The 23466-nt window shown below is 39.4% G+C and overlaps 2 protein-coding genes across 2 annotated transcripts in view; one reads left to right on the top strand and one right to left on the bottom strand.

Annotated features, from left to right (window-relative positions):
* Positions 1-21015, bottom strand: part of LOC149051965 (uncharacterized) — a gene marked incomplete at its 5' end in the record, with an annotated part of 48483 nt that extends 27468 nt beyond the window's left edge. Inside the window, 3 exons of the mRNA XM_089200163.1 lie at positions 3616-3675; positions 15470-15781; positions 20973-21015. Coding sequence (XP_089056289.1) covers positions 3616-3675; positions 15470-15781; positions 20973-21015 — 415 coding nt within the window. The remainder of the gene's footprint in view (positions 1-3615; positions 3676-15469; positions 15782-20972) is intronic.
* LOC149051961 (uncharacterized) overlaps positions 1-23466 on the top strand; it is a 193801-nt gene that overhangs the window by 118687 nt on the left and 51648 nt on the right. The window lies entirely within an intron of this gene.

Raw genomic sequence — 23466 nt, 5'->3', positions numbered from 1 at the left:
CTCCTTTATGACTCGTACGAGTATCAAGATATTGAGCTGAAGAATACAATAAAAAAAAATTGATTATTTAGAGATGGTTATCGAATAGACAAAGCAGGAGTTTATAATTTAATTCATTTTGATTGGTCACCTGTTCATTATCGGTAATGCAGTGAGGCACAACTAATCAAGGAGTGTTTTACTTTTCAACATTCTCCTCAGTCAGGGGTCTTCCCGCCTTTCCCCCGCCCCTTACGGGGCATGTATCTTAACCGACATGAGTCATTAGCTCTTCACAAAAGATAGCAAACTTCACATCATCATGCACTATTATATAACAAAACAATTGGACTGATGATTCTTTGCAATTAGTATTTATCATCATTTTATTCAATCGAAAGGATAAATTAACTACATCAAAATAGCTGATAACTGAAAGTTTCATAACTGTTGTTACTCGCAATACTGATAGTAACAAAACAATCTGTAACATTCCTCTGCTCCCAAGGTAAAAACTAGACATGTTTGTCGCGAAAACGTTCACTGAGATTATTTCTAACATATTTTCACCCATGCAAATGTAAGGGCAAACTCGACCCTGAGAGGGTTATATAAAGGGTCAGAAGGTTTATATAAATTCTGTCGTGAGTATCACAAACGGTAGCAAAGCATATTTTTATTACGCCTAAGCGTTTATGATGCCGTTTAGTTTACTGAAAATAATGTTTAAAAAAAACTTACCCTTGGAAATCTCACAAATATTGGCGGTTAGGTTTCCCCAACGTGTACGATTAACATTACTAAACACGCCCCGTTCGCCATAACTGAACGGCTTGGACATGAAAGCGGCGTCGTGTTCACCACTTGGCTCCCCTGGTCCCCATTTGCTAATAGTCAGCGGTTTTCCACTCACCCAAGTCCAGTTCCCAGCCTTTTTAATTAAACCAATACTCCATTTATTTCCATAGTTCGTTTCATTTCGCCTTTGAATTTCGTTATTGATGAAATTCCATTCTTCTTCGGTTTCGATGGAAATTAGGTCCCCTCCTTGGTTTTTGCAGATGAATCTGTTCACTTTCCAGGACTCTCCACGCACCGAAATTATGTACCAAGAGTTGTTAAAAGTTATATTTGGGCATTCTACAAAATGATGAAGATGACCACAAAAATACTAAATATCATAAACAAGTGATACCTGTAATAATGATGATAACTTAAAAATATTATATAATCACAATCACAACAATGGAGGAAAATAAATGAGACTGAAAACGTGATTTATTCTCTATTTGATTCCCATTTTTATAAAATCTGCAGTTTATGTTTGATCGGTGTCAGTTGATACAATGTGTCTTTCTTCACTACGGTGTCCGCCATCTCTGACCTGCTTTTCTGAATTAGTTCATTTCACAGCAGCTAAGATTATCTGTGAGTTCATGTAATTTTGGTGGCTGAGTTTTTGAATATCAATGAGTTCCTCGTTGAGCTGACACCTCCCCCTCCACCGCCCCCTATTCTTCGATTCAATCTTCCTCTCCCACCTGAACAGACTTAGAAACAAACGTAAAGATTAATGTCAATGCAAGTTCTCATAAATGTCCAACTAGAGATACGCAGTTAACCTTATACAGTTGTTACGGGAAAGGTTGTCGGAAAAAAGAGCAAAAATTGAAAAAGCACGCGACAATCTCAAAAGATTATCTGGGTAACGGTAATCAATATGGATAAAAAAAGTAAGATGAATTAATTAGGGTTAGTTTGTTCTTATTTTTGTTTTCATGCAGTTTAGAATTTAAAGTCAGTCTTTTAAATAAAATAGGTTCATCAAACCCATGATGCCTCGCCCTTAAATTAGCATTTTTTTAGCTTTCCCTGAAATCCTGAGGTCAAGTCTAACCATGACATAAAAGCTACCCGCAATACCTTTCGGTGTTATCCCTTGCACTTCCGACATGCTTTCTTCCGACAGCCTTTCTCGAAAGAACTGTATATATATTTTTTTTGTTTTTCTTAGAGAGTACAGTAACGAATCATGTAATCTTACTGGTCATTACTGCGGTCCGGATTTTCATATCTCTGCCCACTGGCACGATATCGCTTGCGCGAGCCACCCACTACATGCCTAACTTCGTTGCCATTCGTCATAAATACATTTCGCTTTGCCGGCTAAGCAGTATTTTTAGGCAAATCACTCGAAAGAAAATAAAGCCGATTAATAACTTGTTGATCCTCAATTTCTCTCTAGGAAATTACTTCGGTTGCTAGCCAAAAAATTGGTTTTGAAATGAATTTTGGCAGTAAGTATGTCATAAAATGGGTTGACGCACAGCCTAAAAACCGTTTGTGATTAAACTAAACCTTCAGGAGAAGTAACTCAGAAAGTTAAAACGTGAGGTATTTCTTTACAGTTGAAATCATTAATGGAAGTTTCAGTTATTTAATATCTGAATCTTTCAAACATACTGTTCACTGAAAACAAATGAGTGAAGTCTCCTCTACTTTAAATACGCTTTTGGTAAGTCGTTGTAAGTCCGTTCAAATTGGACATTGGTATCGTAAATTTCACGACTGAAAACGAAGGAATTCAACGATAAAAAGCTGCATTAACATTCTGATTTTGATGAAAGACCAGAGTTACTCGCGTGATTGCACCAAATAAACAAGCAAACTCTCACGACCTCAAAACATACTTTTAAATTTACTTACAATTACTTTTCACTTAAGTTTGTTTGCCAAACCAGCGCTGTTGTTATCGCTGTTCTTTTTTCTTACGCGCCCTCTAATTGACAGGTGTCAGATTGTGACAGATACTTGTGAAACAAATGTTACAAAGTTTGTTTATAGATGCCTTTTAAATCACTCTTTTCAATACACAAATAAAAATATTTCATTGAAGCCTCTATTTAATTTGCATTACCTCAGTGTGTTTCAACTACCATTTACTCGCTCAAAATTTGTTCAGTTCATAGGGGATCTTGCCGTAATTACAGCACTAACCCGTTAGGGTTAAACATTTCGTTGAGCGTAGGAAAAAAAGCTGTTACTCACTAGCCTAGGACGGTCCGTATTGGGAAAAACTGTGCAGTCTGTCCAAAATACCGCTGCTCAGGACCTTGTGAACAGTCTTACCCAATTCGGACCTCCCGGCTAGTGAATAACATATTTATCATTGACTTGTACAAGAAACACACACACACACACACCCACCCAAACACAAAGATAAAAATAAAAATACTTCGGTTTTTTATGTTCAAAACAACATGCATACACTCCCTGACCTCAGTGAACACGCTTTGTTGGCTAGGCTATCCAAATCGTAGCGCGCTCGACAAAAGTACTGAAACGTAGGATTTCGATCGCCGTTTTTCCAGCTGCAGACGATGCATAAAAGGTCAGTTCTAGAGTGATCAATTTTTTTGGGAACATGTGTTCGGAAAATTTTCATGGGCATTATGTTCAAAAACTAATTCGCGCTCAAAAGTTCATTCATCGCTCAGACGCACAAGTCAGGTGAGCTGAGTATATTGTTTGAACAATATTTTTACTTCTAAGAAGCAAGAGCAATTTTCACGACACAAGTGCAAGACTCTAATGTCTCAGCACATTATATACTTTATAGTTGGAATGTGATCTCACCTCCAGGCATCTCGCAAATGTAGGCATTTCTACTGAGCGTAGAGATACCATTAAAGAGGCCTCCATTCTCATATATTTCCGCCCTTTTGTCGTTACTATTAGGCTGAGAGTCTCGCCATTTCGAAATTTTCAGTTGTTCTCCACTCAGCCAAGTCCAAACCCCGTCTTTCTTCTCTAAACCAATGTGCCACGTACTATAACTCGAAATACCACGCTTTTGAATCTCACAATTGATAAACTGCCATTCTTCTTCAGTTTTTATGGAAACTAAATATCCTTTCTGAGAGGAGCAGATACGCCCTGTTTTTATTCCAAAGTCTTCCCCTTTTCGAAAAGATGTAAGAGGAGTTTTTGAAACAGGTTGCTTGGCTCTCTATGAGAAGAAAATAAAGGAATAAATAAATAAATGAAAAATGTATATCGATGATAACAATAATGCTGATACGAATATAGGAGCGATCCTCGATCCCCTATGAACGGTTATATACCGTATTTGAACCCATGACCTCTGCGATACCGGTACAGCGCTCTACCAAGTGAGCTAACAAGCCGACCAGGATGAATTTTTTTATTTATAGGCTTTATTTTCGCCACCACTTCAGTTGTGTACATAACTGCAAGGATCGCTTTTATATTCCTTCTTCAACTGTAGTGCTCATGTATGAACTTCACATATTTACAGCCATGTAATAATGCTGATGATAGACACGAGAAAGTATTTTTATACAATCAATTTTAATAGCAAATGATGGACATCAAGCAAAAATTAGAATTAGGCTACGTTTTAGAAGTGGAAATTAGGGAGATCAGGGAGTTAGCACCGTTATTCTTTGACTCTTTTTTTTTTTCTCTCCAACTCACGTTTTAAATCACAATCCGATGTAATTCTAACAGGAAGTCTTAGACTAATTATTAGCACAATCAGTCAGGTATTAAATTTTTTTCCCGTTCATTTTAAGGTGCATAAAATTAATGTTAAAATTGGAATTACGCTTACTAACCTGTTCCTGGCAAATCCATAAACAAATGAAGGATGGCTGTAGAAGAGAAAATTAAAAGATAAATTTACTTATCTTAAGAATAACATTTGAAACAATGAAAAAGTTTATTAGATTTCGAGTTAAACGGTACTAATGCATTTTGTTAGCTATATGCCCTTTAACATCTGCACATGAATTTTATTACCTTCCCAGGGAGCAGACGGGTAAATTTTATAAAATTTAGCATTTCAGCAGTTCATCAACCGGCTGAACAAAACTTGTTACATGTGGAAAATACTTTTAACAATGAAAACGATGTAAAACGCACCATCCAGGAAAATAAAGTGTTTCGTTTTAGTTCGCAACAATTCAAAACGGACGACGGCTGTTTCTTTAAGCAAATGTATCGGGTATCAATTCTGATCGCTTAAATAAAACTTGTGCACAATTTGAATCTTGAGGGTTGGTCTCCAAGGTTCTGTGAGGAAATTTCCATCTTCTTGGGTGTTACTAAACTATGGATCAGAAGACCGTGGAACCTCCGGAACCCATAACATCTTTTTTTATAAAAGAAGAGCAGTGAGATAAGTGTAAAGTTTGCTTTCGGGTACAAAGGAGAATAATTTAAAAGAGAAATATGTTTTAATTGTCCATGACGTCCAACTTGTCGAGCAAGTACATGAATGTCTCGCTTGTGCTATTTGCTTTCTGATTGCTTTGCTCTGTATAAATTGCATCAGGAATCCAATTTACAAGAGATCCTTCTCTAATTATGAACTAAAAGTTTAATTTACACATCTTTAGAGTCTGGTATGTTTTGTTTTAATTAAGAGTGCCAAATAACCGCCAGCTGACATTTTTTTTTAGATTGGTTCGGCTGAGTTTCACAGGACGTCCCAAAATCGATATAAATGTTTCGCTAATGGAAAGTCAAGATATTACTGAGTTGGTACTATCCTAGCACACAACTTAAAAAAAAAAAATTGAACAGCTCAGTTATACTCATCTCGCAATTCATCAAGCGTACGATACTAATATAGGTTGCTGTCAATAGCTGTCTTTACACTTATACGAATGTGTCATTCCGGGTTATTATTTTTTTAATAATTTGGAATTGTATGGAAAGTGAAAAATATTGAGAAACTTATAATAATGATAATCTTGATCATACAAAGATCCCCAAGTTTTGCTTCAATGGTGAACAAATAGTTTAGAAAGGACATGTGTAGAGTTCCGTTTGTTTCACAATTGTAAAGTTAATTTATACGGTGTCATAGCTACCTAAGAACAAACAGGAATAACTAGCGTCGTACTTACCCAGTACAGAGCATGTTAAAAGGGTTTTGGAAATTTTGACGGATTCATTACCATTTACCATCCACTTCGCCATGCCCAAGATAATCAAAGGTTGCTGTTGAGAGTTATCGTTACGCTTATATTTGACTCACCACGCTTGATAGTTGCGGATTTGCGGCATTCTCATAAAAAGCCTTCCGTACGTTTTAGAATTTAATGCAAATCATGATCATTGAACACATGTTCATGGCTTTAGTCTCCATTTTTTTTTCTGTCATAAACGGACCAATAAACAAAAACCAACTTGTGCCATATGTGAAGCATTGTTTTCCTTAATACAATAGAAAAACTTCACGGCATTGAAATACTCTTGTAGTTCAAGTTTTGTAAAGAAGCAGCTCAAATATAACTGATCTTGAGAATGATAATTTATTTAAGAGATCTGCTAAATGAAGGTTGTCTTAAACAAACCTCTGTCTTATTAAACGGCGGCTGAAGTTAGTATGCCATCTGTCCGTATGCAGAAATGGAAATGATTGCTATTTATCTACATCTCGCCAATGACATGCTATGCGTTTCAGTTAGTGGGTCTAATTTCTTCGTACACCTTTAACTTTGATGGACTAACTCGCTCACGTGTTTATTAACGTGTATTATTATTTTAATATGACGACAAACTCGGAGTCAAAGAATGTCTCCTCGGTTTTCTTAGATCAAGAGTTCGATGTGAATTTAAATGAAGTTGATCGCCAATTGATCGGAAAACCAACGGTGGCTGACGGCTATAGTTTAGTGTTCAGGTTACAAACAACTCTCCCCTACAAAAGCGTCATGCAGACCATCACCTTCGAAGTATAATGTTTGAATTCCAACTTTTAATGCTTTTCAGAAGGAGCGGTGGGGTGAAAAGGTCTGAGTGCGAGACGTTCCTGGGTCGTAGTGATGTGCTCTGTGGGCGAGACATTCTACTCTCTGAGTATCTCTCCGCGCTCATAAAATAAGTGATTATTTATTCTGGAATGTTCGCTCGTCTTAGCTGCGATATATTGAGTCAGTCGAAGCTTGAAGCGTTCCGGCCAGCGCATTTGAGCAACGTAGAGAGAAATTTAGTTGTGCATTTCAGAACGTTCCTTTTTGTACCTTCTTCCGCCTAAATCCTACGCTTCGTCATCATGTTGACTTATAAATAGACATGACGTAGTCTAGACTATTGTAAACTGCTAGGCACATCTACAAAGTGGACTCCTTCTCTCGCCAGTCGAAATTCGTCTTCAATGCTGGCCTCTCCGTTGTAGTGATATTTGAAGACCAAGCACATGGGGATACTCCACATTTCTATCGCTAGACATTTTCCTCTAAATTGTCTACTCTGTGTAAATGTTCTTTAATCGCTGTTTCATGGAATTTGCGCAAGAGATTAATAGAATCTCTTAGTTTATGCCATTTCCTATCTATCACCGCAAACTATATCTTAGCAAACTATATCTTAGCTCACCACTGACACAATCTCACAGTTGTCTCCAAAGTCCTCCGAAATTAGCAATCTCCCACAGTAGCTCTCTCTTGGTATAGCTTTCTGAAACGTCAGTCACTCCCTAGGGCAACAAGTACTGCTTCTGTACGACTGAGTCCTTATATACCAAGTATTCTAGAAAATTCTGAAATTTTTAAACACAGCTATTTTGTAGTGTTACACCATAGCTACGTAACCTCATAAAATTCTCCAGAAAGTTCCTTGGTATACATGTCAGCATGACTAGGCATTCTAGAAATGTCTAGAAACTTTTTTTACCGTTATTAACCATAACTTATAGTTAGAAGTACTAACAGTGTTTGATGAGAAGTTTGAAACTCAATGAGTGAAACATAGAGGATGAAACATTCATGCGGTGAGCGCAGAGAGTTAGCGTGCAAGAATCAAAAAATGAATACAAGTAATTGAGGCTGCGTCCTAGAGTGCTTTTTAAAGAAAGACGAGTCGTGATTTCCTGGCATAAATTTCCGCCGCGTATGTCGCAGACTGTGGTCTTATTCGAAAGGCATGCCATCAACATACCGAGCCATTACAAAGTTAAATTTATAGCTTAGTTTATTTATTTATAATAATTATAATAGTTATAATAGTTATTATAGTCACAATTACAACTAGTTGAATGCTTAAACAATAATGGTTAGAACGACCCTTTTTAACCTGCAAATTGTAAATCAGACCTATTGCAAGCGACTAATCACTTTTAAATGAGTGATTGTTCTAAGTAATTGACTGTCATTTCCGATTGGCTGGATCCAGTTATTTAAGTTAAGTGCGATTTCGATTCAAATTCAGCACAATACTGCAATTCGACTGCCCATGCATCCCCAACTTCACTTGGATTGACACGTGAGCTGTTCTTTGCGGAGTTGTCTTTTATAGAGGATGGAAAAACGATGTTCATCTTTCTTTTGAATCGCTCTCTGATCTGCAGATAGATGAGAAACATGAAATATGGTTCTAAGCCCTCGGATATTTATTGAAACACTAAAACGTGATGATATGCAATGAGTCTGTAATCAATTTCATTTTTTCTCACCTGTGTGTTTCGCATACAGTGTAGAGCGAAAATCAGGAAACCCTGCAGCATAAAAATTATTCCAAGATCATTAGTTTTCACAATATTCAAATAAATTAGTCAAATATCTAATTAAGATTTCCAAGAAGGGAGGAAACTTGCATATCTCATAAATGGAGAACTGTCTTCTCTTGCATAGTTAACGGTTGTCTTTTTTCTCAAAATTTTCATAAATATCATCTGACCATTTTAATGGTGTCTCACTTGGTTAGAAAGTTAAATATGTAATCGAGATTGAATGCTTTTTGAGAGTTACAATCAAACACTCACCTGAGTAGAGTTAAGTATGGTGAATATGTAGGCGAAAGCCTTATGTAAAGGCGAGAGGAGACCGAATAGCCATGTGACACCCAGCAGGGGAATCATCACAACGCATGCTTTGATACCAATTCTAGGAATTAAAAGAAAATATTCCTTTTTTTCGTTTGAATTTTCATTTTTAGATATCGTAAGGCCTTACTGATTAAGGAAGGAGAAAGTTTGGCGAATATAGCCTCACAGGCAATCTCTTCTACTATTTTGTTTTAGTTTTATGTTGTGAATCTTACCGTATTTGCTGAAAATGGTTGTCTTTCGCTGTTGGCTGCACCAGATTGGTCATCTCCTTTATGACTCGTACGAGTATCGAGACGTTGAGCTAAAATGTACAATAAAAATAAATTAAGTATTCATATATGGTAGTTGAATCGCCGAAATGAGAGAGGATCCTTTCTTGCAAAAGACGTTACTAGTTTTGTGACAAGGGTCGGGCGTAGAGTTCTCTACCTACGGGAAATAGAACTATCAACCGTGGGACCTAGAGTATCAGCTTCGGTCCTCTACCAATGAGCTAAAGAAATCGCGAACAAAAGTGTCTACACTGAAAGAACTACGCCAAGTGAAGCCTTATGTTAAATGATACAAATGCAATATTTCCTACTCTTTCTGCTCCTTTTCCCTTTTGAAATGTTGCTTTATGAGTTATTTTTGCGCCAAAATCATATCTTGGTATATCAATGTGAAACAAGGAAGGGGGAGACGTTTTTGTTTTCATACTATGTAGTAAAAGTTAGAGAATATATGAAGCTATCTCATGCCTATGAAGGCAAATACCAGGTTAAAAATTGACCAACATCCCCGAAACAGCAGCTACGTCCAAAGTTTATTGTGGGTAAATAGGAAAAAAGGAAAATGTTAAATATCGTGTGAGGACGTATGGGAAATACTGAACTCCCATTTGAAAGAGTAATGAAAAAGTCTTTGCATTGGTAGTAATTAGTGCAGGTATACCAATCACAATCACAATCACCAACACCAATCATAAACTCACAATTTCAATGAAAGCCACGAAGGCGACGAATATCCAGGTCAGGTTGTTAGTCGAGGAAAGCCAGCAACTAAACTCAAAGAAGTAAAAGGAAGACAAATTTTCAGCGAATGAAATGATACTAAACTATATACAAAACTACAAAAGAAAGAATGCAATGAAGTAGAAGAGGAAGAAGAAACCGCTGAATCATTTTGCTTACTATTTATCACTCGTATAGCTTTGTAACCCCTCTTTCCTAGCAGCGATGCCAAGTGAAATGGCCACCATGATCATTGGAAGACCTACCCATAAAGAAAGGAAAGAAATCGAAATACTTAACTGTATGACAACACAAGATTTGGCGATCCGAAAGCATGCATGGTTACAGTTACCAATGCATGTTGTAGAATAATGAACTTACCCCATGAGATGACGTGGTACATGAACATCTTGGTGTTAATGTTGTAAACTTTCACAACGATGAAGTAGAGATATATTCCCTCGATCAGCATCTAACAGAAAGCGGCCATCAAGAAATACTGCATCAGAGCTGCTATTGTAACACAGGCAGCCTGTGAAAAGAAAATGTTCTCGTATACTTCTTAACGTGCTCCTTTCGACAAGATATTTACGGTGCAAAGAGTAAACTCATTCTATAGACAGAAGGAGAGGCCACTGACTTTGTTTCCTGTGGCGTTTATTCCGGCGAGGAAGATGATCTGTCCAGCTCCAAGGGACACAGAAACACTCAGTCTAATTTGAGAGAGGGGTTGACAAACATCTCTGATGAGATAATAGTAAAAAAAAAAAGAAAATAATGAATTAGACAAAAGCAACAACGACAATAACAACAACAGACTGAAGACATGAGTTGTTCAAGAGTTCGTGATGGGGCATGAAATGTTTCTTGAATTCGTGAATTATCCCAAATGCATGTTCTTGTTTGCATGGAGAGTTGCACTGAGATCTCTTTTCTTACCAGCCTTGTTGAGGAGAGTTAAGAATCTACCTCATTATTATTCAGGTACATTACTTACGTGAGGCAAGAATAAAGTATTAATGTTAAAAGTATTCCGACAATGGAAAGGCTCAGTCCCGCGTAAGTGATAATTTTCAGAATTGTTTCGTCCTCCGCGGTGAGCTGTGTCAAAAAACGGAAATTAAATGACAATATTGAGTTAGTTAATTGAGCCCATAAAATTAGTTATTGAGTAAGGCAAAAATAACTCTATTACCTTTTTGCTACCGTCATAGTCCATTAAGACGGCAAAATGCGTCAAATGATTACAGCTGCAAACTGTTTCTTCTGAGTTGCTTTCCGATGTAACTACATGGCATCCTTCCTCTGAAAATCTGTCAGACATGAAAAAAAGTAAAGTTAAAAAATTATTCATCGTTTGGGTAAGAGGTGATGTTTGACAATTTTGCGCTTAGATTTTCTTCCGTTGTAGTCATAGCTGCGAGAACATTTCAAGCAGACTTCCCCGCTCTAAAAACGACAACATGTTGGCTTCCAGGAAAGTGTTCATCTGCGCAAAAACATCTGAGAAAGTTCATTCATTCTCCTCCGTACTTAACTTAATTTAAGAAGGAATTAATACCATACAATAATATACTGTAGTTTTTTTACCTTTTTCTGAGGCCACTCCAAAACGTACAGCGCTTCTCTGCTGCCAAGACCTGAAAATGGATTTTATCTTGTCAGAATAAATACAAACAACGCATTGCAGCTAATTTTCATGTTACCTTTAGGTTTTTGAACTTTAGGATGACTTTTTCTCCCAATTTATTTGCCTTGGGGTCCATAGTTACGGCCATTATCCTGGAGTTAATATACCTATGAGGAAATTTTATTTGAAAATGGCTCAGAAGCAAGGAAGCAACATTACATACTTTTGATAGATTCAAGCGAATTTTTCATGAAGGTGGGACGGTCAGAGACAAACAGGGAGTCTTCCATTCTTAGTTAGGGTTGTTGGAAAGTCCCTAAGTTCAGGTTAGTTGAACTTAGATCTTATGTGTTTCCGAGTTATGTGTTTTCGGGGGTGAACGGCATGGAATAATATGAAAGTAACGTCACCTTTGGTTGCCTGTTTCATTCCTGACGACTTGATCTGTCACAAGTAGGTCATGGAGATCCTTGTACATAGACGCAACTACCAGTGATCCTTAAAACTCCCCAAAAATCAACAAAAAAGTTATTAAACAACATTATAAGGAAGGCAAATGATTAAAGAAGATAGACTATGTAAACTAAGGAGGCGCATTTATACGAGACTATTTCAATACAGAAATTTCGATTGGAGAAACCAAGGTAATACTAAAAGCTGTAAAGTTACCACAGTAGTTAATACGAACCATTTTCCTCAAAATTTGAAGAAGCGATATCAATCCTCGCTTGCCATTGTTGTTCCTCAAAGAGGAGGCAACTTGCATTCTGGCGATAGGCTTTTTGAATGACCAAAACTGTCGGGAAAAAAATGACAAATGAAAGCACCTATGGTGAAATTTGCAATAGCACACCTACACAAACATGCGTTTTGCGGTATACACAAATATTTAATAATCTTATCGGATGGACCTGTATTTTTTGTATCTCATTTGCCCTTCAAGGACTATTCGACGATTTCAACCATTTATAAAACATTTTTAAATGTAAAACTGCTGAAAAAGTGAGAAGTACTGGACGGACTAAAATTGTCAAAACTCAATTCGTTCCTCGAACCGTCTCTTTGGAGAACTATAGAGTTCACTGGGGAGCTTTTACAAGTACGGTTAAAAGTCTTGCATTTATATGCAGTGCAGACGATAGGCCAATTTTGAGCCCAGTGTATAGAATGAAGCAAGCGGAAAGTATTTGTTAGATTTGTCAATTTCAGTTAGTAAAGTGTTACTCACCGATCTATTATTTAAGAAAAGTTTCCAATGACAGAGCGAGAGAAAGGTTTCACAATTTGAAGGATTCCGATTCTCACTTGTTCATTGTTTAAGAATACCTTAAATTTCCTTCTCCACCGCGAGAAATCAGTGTCAAACAAATTAAAAAAAACAGATAATTAGATGACATCCAACAACAACGTTTCTAGAAAGTTGGGTTTATAACTGAGTTCTTACATCATCTAGCTATAGGGAATAGGACAGCTCATTTGGTCACTCAGCAAGTCAGTAAGTAACAAGGGAATAGACTTTGAAACTAAACAGAATTGAGTGCCACAGCCTCACCCCTTTTTTGGAAAACGATCCTTTCTGAAGGCTTCATTCCACTCTGGTGTCGCTTGCTATAATTAAGAGCAAACTTCTCGACGGCCTCTGCCACCTCAAAGATGGATTTTCTCAGTGTTTTAACCTCTTCCTTGCCTGCCTTGTCTTTTGAGATGTTTTTGATTTTTATGGTGAAATCTTCAAACACAGCAACTGCCTCCTACAATTACATAAAATATTTCCATGTCATTGACTGGCCAGTCTCACATTTACAATTCATATTAAAGATGTGGAAAAAGTCCAGCGGGAGGCCCCAAATGGTGTTCAGGGTATTCATTGGCCAAAGAACTCTTTTAGGAGACTGGATTATTTTTTAAGTCTCACCATTCTCCCCTCCTATGGCTTGAGTGGTGGTTCATCCTTAAAGGTTATATATTTATAGGTTATTTCACGGTTGGTGAGCGCGTGCGATTTTCACACAAAGAGTAAATAAAAATCGCACAAGCGAACTAACCGTGAAATAACTTATTTAATATATACATACCGAAATTCATGGGCGAACAGAACTCAAAGATAAACTTATCTTTATTTTCTTTCAAAGGAAAACAACGCGCGTCAAACCGCCTCGCAGTTCGAGAGTTGCACTGAAATGGCTTCCTTGTAAAATACTTTACATTTAAATCATCAATCAAAAACGCCGTTAAAAGGAAGAACTATTTATAATTAAAACAAGACATTCTGAAAGTATGTCGAAATAGTTCTACGGAAGTTTAAAATTTGAAATATAGAAGCGAAAACTCGAGACTCGTTCCGCCTTTCAAAACAAGAAATTCGTGGAACAGAGCAACTTCGTGTTCTGTCTTTTTCTTGGTGTTTTCGTTTTCCTGTCCCTCTGTGAACTCTTCCACTGATGAATTTAGGCTCTGAAAACGGTTTGTCTGATTTGAAGCCATCTTTCTGAAGAAAAATACGCCTAAGCTCTTAGAATGTGTTATTTGTCAGTCAAGAGGAACGGCGAGCAAGCAACACAGATATCTTCACAGGTGAAAATCGATACGTCGTTTTTCACTGGTGAAAAAAATCGTAGGACCAATGAGCTGGCTTCTCTGGCGTGAAGAGACTATTTTTATCTCGATGCTTTTTGGCACTTAAATCTCGGTGTGCATGTAATAATTACTTTTTATCGTTTATCTATCAAAGTTAAAAAGCCTTTAAGTTATGAAAATTGGATACCTTTATGGAACCCTTTCTGGTAATATTTATTCCGCATAATTTTGAAACATACTCCTTTGCCTAGAATTAAAAAAAAACATTTGTGTCACAGAGAAGATCCTGAAAAATGACATGCGTAAAAATGGTAAATGACTATTTAGAAAACATACCAGCTGCGATGGCGACAGCGATGGCGACGGCGATGGAGATGGCGATGGCGAGGTTGAGGCCGATGACGAGAGCGAGGGCGAGGGCGAGGGCGAGGGCGAGGGCGAGGGCGAGGGCGAGGGCGAGGGCGAGGGCGAGGGCGAGGGCGAGGGCGAGGGCGAGTATGACGTAGAAATTGATGAATCTTTAAAGAAAAATAAACATCAAGACCATATCATAAGAAAAAATTGCATAAACATTACACTTTGAGGGCAAAAATGCGGACGGAAAGCAGAATAAAAAATAGTCGCTCTGAACGATCGGAACTCTCAAATGCACTAGATGTTTCGTTGGTTAAACAGAACACTCTTATTTCCTTTTTACTATTTTAGTCGTTCGCACACGCCTTCTGTGATTGATGCCCAGATGAAGCTTTGGGATGTTTTTGATAACTAGACGTTAAAATACTAGAGAATGATATATTTCCTTTTGAGTTTTCCCAAATAGGTGAAAAAGCTTTAAGATAAATTTTAATAGCCTGTTCGTGTTTTCTTGTTTGAATTGTATTCCACCAATCAAATTCCATTTTGCCTCATTACACTTTTCTCCATCGCGTGTTATTCCCTTGTAGACAACCCGCGTTTTATATTTTTGTATTGGAACCACATTACCCAACATTTCATTGTAAGGGCAAAAATGCGTACGGTAACGTTGAGTAACAAAACTCAACCGCAGCGCGCTTGTCAAAAGTTGTGAAATATACAATTTCGATCGCTGTTTTTCTGGCTGCAAGCAATCATGCAAAATATGGAAAATTCTAGAGTGATCAAAACATTATTAGAAAACATGTGTCCCGGAAATTTCCATGGGCATTATGTTCAACTACTAATACGTGCCTAAAAGTTCATTCATCGTTCACACGTAAAAGTTAGGTGAGCTGAGCATATTGTGTGAGCAATATTTTTACTTCTAAGAAACAAGATAAATTTTCCTGACACAAGTGCAAGACTGTAATGTTTTGGCACATAATATACTTTATGGTTAGAATGTGATCTTACCTCCCGGCATCTCGCAAATGTAGTCATTTTTTTCATCACCCGAAGGGATACCGTTAAAGAGACCTCCATCATTGGATATTTCCGCCCTTTTGTCGTTACCTCCTGGCTCAGAAACTTTCCATTTCGAAATATTCAGTTGTTCTCCACTCAGCCAAGTCCAAACCCTGCCTTCCTTCTCTAAACCAATGTGCCATGCACTAGTAATCCAAGTAACACGCTTTTTAACCTCATGATTGATAAACTGCCACTCTTCTTCAGTTTCGATGGAGACTAAGTAACCTCCCTGACTGAAGCAGATATCCCTGTTTCCATCCCAACTTCCTACCGTTTTCGAAAAGATGTAAGAGGAGTTTTTGAAACAGGTTACTTGGCACTCTATGAGAAGAAAATAAAGGAATAAATAAATAAATAAATGAAATGTACGCTGATTATAACAATAATGCTGATACGAATGTAGAAGCAATCCTCGCAGTTATGAACGGTTATATGCGGAATTTGAACCCATGACCTCTCCGATACCAGTGCAGCCTATGCCAACTGAGCTAACAAGCCAACTGGCAGCTAGTTTTCTTTTTCAGGCCATATATTCACTACTGCTTAAGTAGTGTTCATAACTGCGATGTTCGCTTCCATATTCTTTTCTTCAACTGCAGTGCACGTATATGATTTTCATATATTTACATTCATGTAATAATGCTCATGATGGATACGAGAAAGTATTTTTTATCCAATTAACTTTAATAACCAACGATAAGCATCAAAATCTCTACGCCAATGAAGCAAAAATTAGAACTAGACAAGGTTTTAAAAGTGGAAATCAGGGAGATCAGGGTAATGGCACCGTTATTCTTGGACTTTTTTGTTTTGCTCTCCAACTTACTGTCACGATTCTGTGAACTCAAAAGGGTTGTTTATTGTGCGAACTCGACTGCCGCCACGTGTGTATTCGTTGTCTCCTAAGTCTTCTAAATATAAAGATGTTCATCGGCCCAGTGGCGTGACCGTGTAACGCAATATCACGACATCTTCCCCTTTTTACAAAGTTTATCTTCAAAAGTTAATTAATACTTAATGTTCGGTTTCGATCACTGTTCAAATCACATAAAATCGATAAAACATTGTTCTTCATTGAAATCATAAAAAGATAGAAACAGAACCCAACAACTATGTAGCGGCTCAATCATTCAATGTTCAGTTCATATGGTAATCCTGATGCCACAAAGGCGGTCGACGTCTGCGTTCTGATCGATGAGTTTCAATCCTTTGTGGCTCAAGCTCAGTTCCCATCTCATTTTCAGGTGGCATTCTCTCTGTTTTGGTCTCGCCATGGAACTCCGGTGGAGGAGGTCCTGGCTCTGTCAGATTTGGCGCCGGTTTGATGGTAGACTCGGGCGGAGTTAGTTCTACCAGACTCATAGGTGGTGCTGTTTCCGGGGTCAGGCGCAGTTGCCGACGGTTGCGTCGGTATCGCCTGCCGCAAACTTCAACTTCATAAGACCTGTTCCCCAAGGCTTTCATGCAGGTCCCCAGACTCCATTCCTCCCTTCCGGGAAGCCGCATCCTGATGGCCTGTCCACACTTTAGTGCCTCTAAAGGGCGAAACTTTTTGTTGTATTGTTGAGCTTGTCTTTTCTTGCGCTCAGCTAATTTGGTGGCTGTTTCCTGGTGTGATGGCTGCCGCAGGAGCATTTCATGGGTTGGTAAGAAAGTGCGTGTGCGGCGTCCCATCAGTCTCTGTACGGGTGATGTTCCTAGACCCTCTGTTGGGGTGTTGCGCCAATCAAGAAGGGCTAACAGCGGGTCTTGCCCATCCGCTTTCGCTTTCGTCATCAAGTTCTTGCAGGTCTTCACGGCATTCTCGGCGCGGCCATTTGACTGGGGGTAACGGGGGCTCGAAGTTCTATGTTCAAACTGCCATTCTCTCACGAATGCACTGAACACCGATGACGTAAACTGAGGTCCGTTGTCGGTAATAAGCACGTCTGGTATCCCATGGCGGGCGAATTGTACTTTACACGCAGCTATCACGCTAGCAGATGTGGCCACCTTAGCCTCCTGGACTTCAAAGAACCCACTCCAGTAGTCGACTAGGACAAAGAAATGTTGTTGCCCAAGGTCAAAAAAATCGGCACCTAGCATCGACCAGGGACGCGACGGGATCGGATACGGTTGCAATTCCTCGCGGCACTGATCTGGCTGGTACGACTGGCAGATTGAGCATTTGGAAACAAAGTCCTTTACTTCCGAATTCATGAGGGGCCAATAGAGGACCTCCCTAGCGCGACGTAAACACCCTTCGATTCCAATATGTGATCGGTGAATTTGCTTCAACATTTCTTTTCTCAGGGAAGGGGGTACCAGCAATCGCTCCCCCAGGAATACTAGTCCCTTGTCTTCTATAAGCTCACTTCGTTTGTCATAGTAAGGCGTCAGCTCAGGGGTACAGGACTTCCTTGACACTGGCCATTCACCCTTGATTGCTCCGATTAGCTTTTGCATCACAGGGTCCCTGGCAATCTCGTTTCTGAATTCAGCGAGCCTGTATGGTGCAATCGAGAGGTTTTCTGAATGATCTATCTCGGCAAGTGTACAGATCAGACTTGTATCGTGCTTGGAGGCTTCGGTGGTGTTGCGGTATGCTCGACTCAGTGCATCTGATACCCACATAAGTTCCCCTTTTTTATACTGCACATCCAGGGAGTAATTCTGAAGGGCCATCAGCATTCTCTGGAGTCTCTTTGGTGAGTTGTGTATTGGCTTGGTAAAAACTGCCCTTAGTGGTTCGTGGTCAGACTCGATGTGTACAACTTCGCGTCCCAGTATGTATTGATTGAACTTGTCGGTTGACCACACTATGGCGAGGAGCTCTTTCTCGATTTGAGCGTAACGCGTTTCGGTGTCGGTCGGAGCTCGCGAGGCAAAGGCAACGGGCTGACCCTTTTGCATCACTACTGCACCTAGACCCGTTATGCTGGCATCGTATTGGATTGTCACTTCTTCAGTAACATCATAGTATTTCAGTACCGGGGCCTTGGCCAAGTATTCTTTGACTGTGGTAAATGCTTTCTCATGCTGTGGAAGCCAACACCACTAGACGTCCTTGTCCTCAAGCCTTCGCAAAGGTTCTGTCATGTCGGACAGGAGTGGCAAGAATTTGGCCAGATAATTGACCATCCCCAAAAACCTCTTCAGGCCTTTCACATCAGTCGGCGGTGGCATATCCAAAATAGCTTCAACTTTGGCTGGGTCTGCCTTTAGACCATCAGGAGTCAAGAGGTGGCCCATGAAACGCACTTCGGTTTGAGATCTTTTCAGCTTGAGTTTGTTGAGCTTGAGGTTCCACTCCCGGCATTTCTTGAAGAACGCACGTTCGTTCTTTTCAAGGCTCGAGTTGACCTCTGCGTCAGTTTCGCCAAATCCAGCGATGAGGAAGTCGTCAGCGATAACTTCAACTCCTTCTAAATTTTCTACGAATTCATGCATGCGTCGCTGCCAAACTTCAGGCGCACTTGAGATACCAAAAGGCATGCGGGCCCATCTATAACGCCCAAAAGGCGTATTGAACGTTGTCAGGAAACTAGAAGCATCGTCTAAGAGGATTTGGTGGAAACCATCCTTGGCGTCACAAAGAGTAAATTTCTTGGCACCTGTTAAGCGGGAGGCCACATCATCGATAGTCGGCAACTGGTAATGCTCTCGCCGAATGGCACGATTTAAATCTCTCGGGTCAATACAGATGCGTACTTTGTTTGGCTTCACTATGGCCAACATGCTGGATACCCACTGCGTCGGTTCTGTTACTGGAATAATAACTTTACGATCAACAAGTTCGTCCAGCTTGTTTTTGATGCATGGACGCAAGGCTACTGGCACTCGCCTCGGTGCGTGGACCACTGGTTGCGCCTGTTCGTCTATGGCTATTTTGTATGTTCCCGGTAGGGCCCCTAATCCGTCGAATACGTCCTCATACTCTTCGAGCAAGGAGGCTTTGGGACACTTGACGTGTAATGCTAGGACGTCACAATTATGCAAACTCACAAAGCCAAGATTGAGGCTGGTGTTCAATGATAAAATCGGTTGATAGTCTCCGTCTAAGATGTTAAACTCCATTGACCTCCGCTGTCCACGGGACCACACAGGCAGGGTAGCTTTACCAGCAATTTTGCGGCGATCCCCTGTGTACGAGACTATTTCCTTTTGGCATGGTTTGAGGCGATGAAGGAGGGTGTCCCCAGTGATTTGCTTGTATAATTGGGCCGGGAGAATGTCGCACTGCGACCCAGTATCTATTTGAAACTGGACTTCTGTCTTGGGATCTGGCCCATAAATGTGGAGTTTGACCACTGCCAATTTTTCCTGGCCTTTGCTCTTACTAGTAGTAGCACCAATGTAGTAGGGGTCGTTTCCCATGTCGACGGCTTCGTGGACCGCCGAAACTCTACTTTTCACTCCTCGGGGATTAGCGCGACATTTATTCGCAAAATGATTCATACTCCCACAGTTAAAACATGTTCTTCCATACGCGGGACAATGACGTCCATGCACCATTCCGCAATTTCCACATTCTTTAGACGGTCTTCTAAATGCTTGTGACTTAAGTTGTCGTTCTTCTTCAGGTTTTTCTGCCGATCCCGCCTTCCGTAACGCATGAACTGCAGTGTCTCCTCCAGCCATTAGCTTTACTTGCTGTTGGGTCTGTTCTGACGACTTAATAATGTCAACTGCTTGTAGGAGAGATAAATCATTCAAACGGAGAAGTCTCTCGCGGACGCGATCATCCCGTATGCCTAGCACGAGGCGGTCACGCAAAATTTCATCTGGTGTGATTGTATCGTGTGCACAGTTTTTCGCGATCGTTCGAAGCTCCGTAAGATACGTCGAGATGTTTTCGCCTGGTTCCTGGTTTCGGTTGTTGAACCTATAACGTTCATATATGACCTGTGTCCTAGGAATGCAGAATTCGTCGAACTTCTTCAGGACTTGTGAAATGTCGTCTGCGTTTTCGTCTTCGTTCCAAATAAAGGTATCGTGGGCTCTGACGCCATCCTCGCCTATAATGCTTAGTAATGTCGACACACGAACTATGCCCTCTTGTTTATATACACCAGTAGCGATTTCGTAGCGCTGCCACGCTGCTTTCCACGATTTCCATGCGGTGGCTAAATTGTCGTCAAAATTAAGCGCTTTCGGCGGGGGCAAATTTGACGGGGGAATAAAAACTTGAGTCGGCGCTGGTGGCACAACTATGGATGCTTCAGCTGCTTCTGTCATCTTTAGGGGTGAGCCGATCCCACTCCTGACACCATGTCACGATTCTGTGAACTCAAAAGGGTTGTTTATTGTGCGAACTCGACTGCCGCCACGTGTGTATTCGTTGTCTCCTAAGTCTTCTAAATATAAAGATGTTCATCGGCCCAGTGGCGTGACCGTGTAACGCAATATCACGACACTTACGTTTTAAATCACAAAGTCTGTGACTAGTTGTTAGCAAAATCAGTCAGATATTGTTTTTTTTCCGTTCATTTTAAGGTACATAAATGCTAAAATTGGAATTACAATTACTAACCTGTTCCTGGCAAATCCATCAACAAATGAAAGATGACTGTAGAAGAGAAAATGAGAAAATAAATTGATTTTCATCTTAAGAATAACATTTGAAACAATGAAAAGTTTATTAGATTTCGAGTTAGACCAGTACTAATGCATTTATTTGCTATATGCCCTGTAACATCTACCCATGATTTTTATTTCCTTCCTTAGGGAGCAGACGGAGAAAATCTCAATAAAATGCAGCATCTGTGCAATTTAACAACCAGTTGAACAAAACTTGTTACACAAGGGAAACATTTTTAAGGATACAGTGGACCCTCGCGAACGTCCTTTGGACAGAATTTAAACAGGACTGGATAGAGGACTTTATTAAAAGCCCAATTATTTTTATTTGCGCATAAATCAAAAAAGAAAAAAAGGAGTTCATTGCTGAATTTTAACACATAAAAAATTGTTATATTTCTAAGGGTTATTTCAATTATATCTCTGTGAGTGCACTTCATATTAACCCCTCAGCTTTTTCTGAAAATCAGTTATCAAAATTCAAGAAGAGGTATGGTGTTTTAATGTACGATGATTAAGCAAAAAGTATACCAATTCAACCATGTTTTTTCCAACCCCCCGGTCGAATATCAAACTTGAAATCAGTCTATCTAGTTCCAATTAAAGTGGACCCGGTTGATTAACTTCGATCGTTTGTCTAAGCACGTCGAATGTAAAACAACCATCTGAAGCATAAAAAGAGGAGACGTCTTTCCCTTTTGATATCTTGTCATAGTGATATAAAACGACAGCAATTAAGCTATTGTGTTCCTGCATCCTTAATATGGCTGCCAAAGCTGTTTTGCAAACCACCATGACGCAAAAAACATGACCACCGCGTGAATGTCTCGCTTGTGCTATTTGCTTTATGATTACTTTGCTCTGTATAAATTGTTTCAGGAATCCAATTTATTAGAGATCCTTCTTCAGTTATAAACTAAGAGTTTAATGCGGACATCTTTAGAGTCTGGTAAGTTTTGTTTTAATTAAGAGTGCCAAATAATCACCACCTGACAATTTTTTTCACGGATTGGTTTGGCTGACTTTCACAGGACATCCCGAAATCGATATAAATGTTTCGCAAATGGAAAGTCAAGATATTACAAAGGTAGTTCTAACATAGCGCAAAACTTTTAAAAAACATTGTGCACTTTGTTGGACTCAGTTGTACTCATCTCGCAATTCATCAAGCGCACGATACTAATATAGTTTGCTGTCAATAGCTGTCTTTACACCTATACGAATGTGTCATTCCGGGTTATTAATTTTTTTTAAATTATTTGGAATTGTATGGAAAGTGAAAAACATTGAGAAACCTAAAATAATGATAATGTTGATGATACAAAGATCCCCAAGTTTTGCTTTAATGATGGACCGATAGGTTAGAAAGGACATGTGTAGAGTTCGGTTTGTTTCGTTATTAGAGTTCCGTAGGAGTGAAAATCGAAACAAATATTTGAAAAATGGAAAGTTAATTTCGACGGTGTCATAGCTACCTAAGAAAAAACAGGAATAACTAGCGTCGTACTTACCCAGCACAAAGCATGTTAAAAGGGTGTTGGAAATTTTGACGGATTCATGGCCATTTATCATCCACTTCATCGTAACCAAGATAATCAAAGGTTGCCGTTGAGAGTTATTATGTTGATTCACCACGCTTTACAGTTGCGGATTTGCGGCATCCTCGTAAAACCCCTTCGTACGATTTAGAGTTTAATGCAAATCATGATCTCTGATCACATGGTGATGGCGTTTGTCTCCATTTTTGTTCTTTCTGTCATAGACGGACCAATGGACAAAAAGCAGATTCCACCAGATGTAGAGCATTGTTTTTATTAATACAATCGAAAAAACCCACTGCATTATAAAACACTTTGTGTAATTGAAGTTTTGTAAAGAAGCAGCTCAAAAGTAATTGATGTTAAGAATTGTAGTTTCTTTATGAGCTCTGCCCTATGGAAGTTGTCTTAAACAAACTTCTGTTTTATCAACGGGCAGCTAAAGCTAGTATGCCATCTGTTCGTATGCATAAATGGAAGTGATTCCTTTTTATTCATCTCGCCTATGACATACTGCGCGTTTCATTTCGTGGGTCTAGTTACTTCGTATGCCTTCAACAGTGATGGACTAACTCACTCGTGTGTTAATGAAGGTGTATTATTATTTTTATACCACGGCAAACTCCGAGTCAAAGGATTTCTTCTCGGTTATCTCAGATCATGAGTTCGATGTGAGTTTACATAAAGTTAATCGTTACTTGATCAGAAAACCAACGGAAGCTAACGGCCATAGTTTAATGTTCAGCCTCCAAAACAACTCTCCCCTGCAAAAACGTCATGCAGACTATCACTTTTGTGTTCAACTTGGACGACACGTGTATGCGTCACGTATGGCTGCACTTTGAAGCGCTCCTTATATTTTCATCTTTTTAGTAGTTCAAAACTCTGTCAAATGGCTCAGCCTTGCAC

The sequence above is a fragment of the Pocillopora damicornis genome, chromosome 1, assembly GCF_964200805.1.
Source record: "Pocillopora damicornis chromosome 1, jaPocDami1.2, whole genome shotgun sequence".
NCBI classification, from domain to species: Eukaryota; Metazoa; Cnidaria; class Anthozoa; order Scleractinia; family Pocilloporidae; genus Pocillopora; species Pocillopora damicornis.
The sequence above is the reverse complement of the archived record's forward strand: the minus strand, read 5'-3'. Positions and strand labels throughout refer to the sequence as shown.